The 8,025-nt window shown below is 41.3% G+C and overlaps 1 protein-coding gene across 1 annotated transcript in view; it reads left to right on the top strand.

The window, feature by feature from the left end:
• Positions 1-1,790: 1,790 nt before the first annotated feature.
• Positions 1,791-8,025, top strand: part of LOC118479051 (angiopoietin-4-like) — a gene marked incomplete in the record, with an annotated part of 20,169 nt that continues 13,934 nt past the window's right edge. The window contains 4 exon segments of the mRNA XM_035973627.1: positions 1,791-2,546; positions 5,471-5,821; positions 6,858-6,974; positions 7,870-7,976. Coding sequence (XP_035829520.1) covers positions 1,887-2,546; positions 5,471-5,821; positions 6,858-6,974; positions 7,870-7,976 — 1,235 coding nt within the window.

Genomic DNA, 8,025 nt, shown 5'->3' with positions numbered 1-8,025 from the left:
CTCGTTGTTGTTGTCATTGTTGTTGTTGTTGTCGTCGTTTTTGTTGTTGTTGTTGTCGTCGTCATTGTTGTTGTTATTATAGTTGTTGTTATTATCATCAACAACAAAATTACTTGCAGAAATGACACCATTTTCTATGGTATGTGTTGGCAGGACTATTGGTAGACGTATGACGTATGAAAATATATCTGAAGAGATGAAGTTTCTCATTTTTTTGTAGATCACTGTTTCACTTTTGGTACCCCAAAAAAAATCTTCGCAACTTTCAGTAATACAATCTGGACCTTTTACCCTCACTTACATTGCCCTAAACATTCGTGGCACAACCTATCCTCAAACTTCTCTTAAACTGGAGAATCAATGCCATCCACACTTTGCACAGCAAATTGTATCAATTTGTCTCAACTTAATCATATCTTTTTTCACAACAATCGAGGCTAGACTCAAAAACTTTGCTCCGTAAATAGATATCTATATAATGCTACAACTCTCCGTCGCGCGGAAAATGTTAATGGAAGTGTTCACAGCAGTTCCCACTTCTCACACGCAACACATTTTGCACACTATGTGGCCTACGTCACAGCTCCCCAATGACACTTTTTAGAGGTAAAACTTTAGCCGTGCATAATCACGATCTCCTGATCAATGATAAGTGAAATTGGTAAAAAGTTCTGCTATAGTTAGTTTGAAGCTGTCATTCCGAACTTATTTTAGGGGGATGTCGTGGTCGAGAGGTTAAGCCGTTCACCTTTTATTCAATGGGTTCCGCGTTCGAATCCAAAAAGCGACGGAAAATTTTCTTCTCTAAAAGTTTCTCATTTCACCTCCTTTCCTGCTGTCAGACAATGTTCTGTCTTCTGCTTTCGTCTCCACTTTCTGCCCCCCCCCCACCCCCTCACCTCCTTTGCCCCTCCTCTGGGCTCCTCTTTCTGCAACCTTTCGACTACTGTTGCTCCTTGGTTCCTTCTTACTGCTGTCTTTCAGCCACACCCATGATCTAATGGTAGGTAAGATCTAACACCTGGCCTTCTCGGCTAAGAGTGAAAAATCTCGAGAGGTCCAGGGTGCAAGTTGCGTACGTTAAAGATCTCTTGGTGGTCCAAAATCGATAAGAGTCGGCTTCGACCGCCACCCGGGCAAAATTCAAAATTTCCTACCAACTGAAAATGTTTAATGTGTCCCACGCGCTCATATGACCTTATGCACTTGCGAGCGCCGTAAAACATTTAGATCTACCAAAAAACAAAGCATAAAAATAAAATATTTGATGCCGTTGAGCATATGCAATTCCACACACAGTGTAACCTACTCATATTCAGTAGCGATGAGCTTATGCCAGTGAATACTTTGGTTTGAACAATAATAGAATGTAATCAATATCTCTCTCACAAGGCACCCATATCGGCCAGAGTGGACAGGCCGAAGTTTTTTTTGTTAATTTCCAACGTCTTTTCCCAAGTGTGAGTCACCCTTTGAACCGTCCAAAGTTCTGGACGTTCCTGCAATAAGCGGCTTGTGGATCATGGGTGGATTCCCTGTAAAAGAGCAGGTGTAGCTTTGTTGGTGATTCTGAGAATCCACAGAAAAAGGGAAATGAGTATCACTGTTTTTCAGCACTTTGGGGACTAAAATGTGCGCAGACGACAACGCCCCCCTTTCACCCCCCCCCCTCCCGTCCGGACAGTTGTGGCTGGCGTCGACTATAGTGTTGACCAAAAAAATATTGGCTAGTTATGACATCCTTAGAATTATTTTTTTAAAATATACATTCCCAAAAAAATTATCCAAAGCTGAGTGTTCTTTTTTTCTCTCAATATGCCCTGCAGACTTCTAGGAAAAGTCGCGCGGAGATCTTTGGCACCCAAATACCACGTTGTGTCCTGACAATGGCCCTCAACATGATGTCTAGTTACGTGCTTTTGGCAGCAGCGGTGCTGCTGTCTTCCCAGGCACTGGTACTCAATGTAACAACAGACCAAGTGGAAGTAGGGAAAACAAGAAATGTTTCCCTAGAATGTCTCGACAACTTCCCCCATCCGGAAAATTCTGAGGTTGTAATGATAAGAGTGCTGAAAAAAGACCATGCTGGGTGGAACAGTTTTGCAGAGATCCGCGATTGCGACACGGAAGTACGGCCAAAACGTAAGGGTGTGCTCGCTGTGGCCAACAAGACCCTCACTGTAAACAGCTTTCTGCGGATCACGTGGCCCGTGGCGACTGACGATACCATAGGCACATTCAGGTGTGACGTAATTAGCCTGACGTCCTGGGAGGGTGTCAACTGGCAAAAAAGCCTACCCACGTTCATATTCCGTAAGAGTGACGTCACACTGCAGATCCTTAGCAGCATTGTGGAGGAGAACAAGAACGATTACCTCCAGCGACTGCGATCTCAGAGGGAAACCATTCTGGAGCACGTGACAACCACGGCGGAAGAAGGCAAGAGACAGTGTGTGCAGCAAAAAGAGAACCTTCTACAAAACGTCACCGCGACCGTCGAATCTCTGCGAGAGAGTTTTGAGAGCGAGTGGAAGAGCCAGCTACAGGTGAGAATCTCTATTGTTGTTGTTGTTGTTGTCATTGTTGTTGGTGGTGGTGGTGGTAGTGGTGGTAGTGTTGTTGTTGTTGTTGTTGTTGTTGTTGCTATTCTAGTTGTTGTCGTTATTGTCGTTGTTGTTGTGCCCTGCGGCCGTAGCTGTCTCATAGTATTGTTCCTACTGGCTTGTCTAGCTGTCTCATAGAATTGTTCCCACTGGCTTGTCTAGCTGTCTCATAGTATTGTTCCTACTGGCTTGTCTAGCTGTCTCATAGTATTGTTCCCACTGGCTTGTCTAGCTGTCTCATAGTATTGTTCCCACTGGCTTGTCTAGCTGTCTCATAGTATTGTTCCTACTGGCTTGTCTAGCTGTCTCATAGTATTGTTCCCACTGGCTTGTCTAGCTGTCTCATAGTATTGTTCCCACTGGCTTGTCTAGCTGTCTCATAGTATTGTTCCTACTGGCTTGTCTAGCTGTCTCATAGTATTGTTCCCACTGGCTTGTCTAGCTGTCTCATAGAATTGTTCCCACTGGCTTGTCTAGCTGTCTCATAGAATTGTTCCCACTGGCTTGTCTAGCTGTCTCATAGTATTGTTCCTACTGGCTTGTCTAGCTGTCTCATAGTATTGTTCCTACTGGCTTGTCTAGCTGTCTCATAGTATTGTTCCTACTGGCTTGTCTAGCTGTCTCATAGTATTGTTCCTACTGGCTTGTCTAGCTGTCTCATAGTATTGTTCCCACTGGCTTGTCTAGCTGTCTCATAGTATTGTTCCCACTGGCTTGTCTAGCTGTCTCATAGTATTGTTCCTACTGGCTTGTCTAGCTGTCTCATAGTATTGTTCCTACTGGCTTGTCTAGCTGTCTCATAGTATTGTTCCCACTGGCTTGTCTAGCTGTCTCATAGAATTGTTCCCTAATATTGAGGAGTAATTAATATTTGCCAGGAAATATTGTCTTTTCCAGAAAGAGCAGCAAAATCTTTCCCCCACCAAAGCACCCCCCCCCCCTTCCACCACCCTCTATTTCCATCCCAGGTTTGTGTAAGATTGAGAAGCCAAGAAAAGGAACCTCGTAACCTGACGTCATCTTCCACGCTATGTTTGTCCTTGACCTTGTCCACAGGGCCAGTGTTGACAGCGGTGAGGTTTGATACTGGCGAGGGAGGGAAAAGAATCATTAGGCGTACCTTGAGCCACGTCTCTGCGGATGTTTACTTGTCTATATCATTATACTGGCGTACAACAGACAGTAGCCACTGCGGTCACCAGCAACATCTATGACTTATCCCTTCTATTTGGACGTTAAAAGTCATGCTCAGCCTATGATCGACGAATTATTGTCATTATCATCATTATTATTATTATTATTATTATTATTATTATTATTATTATTATTATTATTATTATTATTTTATTTTTATTTTATTTATTTATTTATTTATTTATTTTTTAAATATTATTATTAATATTATTATTATAATTTTTATTATTATTATTATTATTATTATTATTATTATTATTATTATTATTATTATTATTATTATTATTATTATTATTATTATTATTATTATCATTTTTAATATATAATTGTATGATGTCCAGAAGGAATGACCATCTAAGTAGTAAGAGAGCGAGCAAACATTTCATTCTGCTCATATTTCTCCCACTTTCGCTGAGCTGGAAAGTTATTATATGTTATTTAAAGAGGCAAGCTATGATCTCAGTGTTTCTAGTGAAGGTAGGACAAAATGATAGAAGAAGAAGAAGAAGAAGAAGAAGAAGAAGAAGAAGAAGAAGAAGAAGAAGAAGAAGAAGAAGAAGAAGAAGAAGAAGAAGAAGAAGAAAAAGGAGAAGGAAAAGGAGGAGGAGGGGAGGAGGAGGAGGAGGAGGAGGAGGAGGAGGAGGAGGAGGAGGAGGAGGAGGAGGAGGAGGAGGAGAAGTAAAAGGAGGACTAGGAGGAGATGTTTTTATTGGCTCGGTTCTCTACTAAAATGCGCATCAAAATTGGAAACCTTCTCTCGGGCCAGTAAAATTGCAGTCTTGAAAGAAGAAAGAACCCATACTATTACGATCTTCCATTCCGCCACAGAAGAGAGGGATATTGCGAGGTTGATGCATAAAGCCAAGGGAGTCTAAAAAACAATTACTCACCAGGCGACTGACAACACCTACAGGCTTCACTTTTGTCCCGTTATTGATGTTGTTCCGCCAAAGAATGTTATGAAGCAAAAAAGATTGCTAATTTTGGTAAAAAGCCTCAACGCCCCCCCCCCCCCCCCCCCCTGCCATAGTCACCCACCTTCTTGAACTATTTGTGAGGCACCGTGGTGGAATCAGGCTGCTTTCGTCATAATAATAAAATCGAAGAAAACAGCAGTTTTCTCCCTGCTTAGCAATTTTTTTCAAATTTTTGTTTTTGGGCTCAACACCTTTTATGTCCATTTACAAACACATTCCTTGGAGGATTTTACCCGAAAATTTTGATTAAATGCACAAAAAATATAAATTTACAGTTTTCATGGACTCTCCAGCTTTGGAATTTACCAAGCTTTGGCGGCCATTTTCTCACTAATTTTACCTCTTAAACAAGGTGACCCTCCACCTCCTTCAATCCAAAATATCTCCACTTCTACTGAAAAAGGAAGGGTAATTTTTTCATTGAAAGCAAGACAAATGAACAAGCTTTGTGACGATACCAATAACTCAATATGCCCAAAAATTGACGAGAGCCTGATTCCACCACGTTGTCTCACATTTGATCTATTGCACGATATCCGGGTGAGCCTAGGGGTCACAGTGGGAAGCAGACATGTCTCTCGGGAATAGGAAATTTTCTCTGATTGTCGTTATATGTAGAGGCGTGGCGTGAGTTGGGGGATATACTATACTTTTACCATAATCTTCAAAACTCTTATGAGAGCTGTCACTTTCCAGGTCCTGAGCCACACAGTAGACCAGAACAAGAGGGAGTGTCCACATCAGATGCTGTCCCAGAAACGCCAGATTCTGGAAAATGTGGAGACGATCATGGAGCAGAACAAACTAGCGTCTGTACAACTGGAAGGACGCATTCTTGGCAACGTCACAGCGACTTTTGAACAAAATGAACTGAAGTTATCACAACTGGAAGAACGCATTCTCGGTAATGTCACAGCGACTTTTGAACAAAATGAAATGAAGTTTGTACAACTGGAAGAACGCATTCTCAGCAACGTCACGGCGATGATTGAGGCACTTAAAGCGGGTTATGAGCACAGGGTGAGCACCAAGAAGAGTCAGGTGCAGGTAAGAATCTCTCTTAGTTTTTGACGTCGCATATTGGCGAAGAGGGTGCTTTGGCGGAGCAGTTAGTGCGCTCGTCTCCCAAGCGGAAAGTCCGGGTTCGAGCCCTGGTTCGGCCACGAATTTTTTTCGCCCCTTCCAGACCACCCAGCAGAGTAATGAGTAGGCCTACCTGACTTCGAGTTGGGGAAGTAAAGGCGGAAAGGAACTGGCCACCCTACCACGATATTCTGTAAGCGCAGGAAGTTGTCTCACTAACAGGGCAATCCCCAATGTCCGGATCGGATGCTGGAATAACTTTACTTTACTTTACTTTTAATTAATACTGGTGAGCAAACTTTTACTTAGGAGTTTTTAATCCAAAAATTACACGAACATAATATATTATTCCTTTATCAGTGCATGAAGGACCAGTCTCCTTTTATATTCAACAATGGATATTCATTTATGATTCTCAACACGCCTCTCTTCCACAATTCTCTCTCTCTCTCTCTCTCTCTCTCTCTCTCTCTCTCTCTCTCTCTCTCTCTCTCTCTCTCTCTCTCTCTCTCTCTCTCTCTCTCTCTCTCTCTCTCTATCTATCTATCTATATCTCTCCACCTCTCTCTTTTTCTTTCTGACTGTGTCTTTCTCTCTCTATCTGTCTGTCTGTCTGTCTGTCTCTCTGTCTGTCTGTCTGACTATCTATCTATCTATCTATCTATCTATCTATCTATCTATCTATCTATCTATCTATCTATCTATCTATCTATCTATCTATCTATCTATCTATCTATCTATCTATCTACCTATGACATTGAAAAACTTTGAAATTGAGTAAATCATAAACTGGCAAACTGACAGAGTGATTAACAAGAAAACTGACTGAGTGACTTAGTGATAAACAAGAAAACTGACTGAGTGATAACTTGAGAAATTGCCTGCCCCACTGACGGATGTTTTTCAGCACCACTAGCGTTGTGTAACCCCAAACCAACTTCCCCTCGACATTTTCTACAGCCGTGCATCAAACTCTTTCTCTGTGGATTTTTTTCCCCAGCCCAATACGTGTGCTGACGTCACGATTCAAGCGCCCCGGCCAGTGGTTACCCTTTATAACGGCATGCAAGTCGTCTGTGACACTGAGACAGACAACGGAGGCTGGATCGTGGTCCAGGTGAGATAACGTTCTACTCTACCACAGACTGATACAAGAGGCGGAACATTCTGTTTGTTCTGTGACTTCCCAGACAGTATATATAATAAGTCTACGTATGGTGCAAGTATTACCTCGCTAGGGCATATGTGTCAAGACGCGGTGGAATCAGGCGCTCGTCAATTTTTGGGGATTTGGAGTTACTGGTATAATCTTAAAGCATGTTTATTTGTGTTGCTTTCTATGAAAAAATACCCATCTATCTTGAATAAAAGTCAAGATGAAGGAAGAAGGGTCGCCTGGTTTCAGTGTTAGAATTAGCGAGAAACGGGCGCCAAAGTTTGACAATTTCAATAGCTTTAGAGTCCTTGAAAACCTATTATGTGCCTTTAATCAACCATTTTCTGTGAAATTCACATATGGAAAAGTGTTTTTATATGGACACGAAAGGTGTTGAACCCCAAAACCCCCCGAAAAAAACAAAGAAAAAAACAAACAAAACGAAAATGTTCTTCAATTTCACTATTTTGACGAGCACCTGATTTCACGAAGATACCCCACATAATATTGTTGTATTTTTAAAATGTTTCTGCAATTTAGTAACGCTTAATTAGAGAATCGCATCGCATACTCTAAATTATAGCATTGTGTTTTTTAAAATACCTTCTGAACACACTGGAATGAAGATTTACTGTAATTTCACGACAAAAAATAAAACTTTATGTGTGCCTGGAAACCAAAGGTTATACATTTTAATAACGTTGAAAAATTATAATTAAAATTTTGAAAAGAAATCAAAAGTTACATTATTATCTTTAAAAGATCAAGTTTATTTCCAACAAATAGAGTGTTTTAATTAGCATATTTCATGATAACATGCCTTACAAAGTTTCATAATGTTCTGTCTTGTCTACAGAGGCGTACCTCGGCCGACGTGGACTTTTTCCGGGGCTGGGTGGACTACAAAAATGGGTTCGGAGACCTGTCTGGAAACTTCTGGTTTGGGCTGGAGAAAATCCACCAGCTGACAAATAAGGTAATTTCCTTCAGAACATAACAATTATTTTCATTA

This window comes from Aplysia californica, unplaced genomic scaffold, assembly GCF_000002075.1.
Source record: "Aplysia californica isolate F4 #8 unplaced genomic scaffold, AplCal3.0 scaffold01568, whole genome shotgun sequence".
Taxonomy (NCBI): domain Eukaryota; kingdom Metazoa; phylum Mollusca; class Gastropoda; order Aplysiida; family Aplysiidae; genus Aplysia; species Aplysia californica.
The sequence above is the reverse complement of the archived record's forward strand: the minus strand, read 5'-3'. Positions and strand labels throughout refer to the sequence as shown.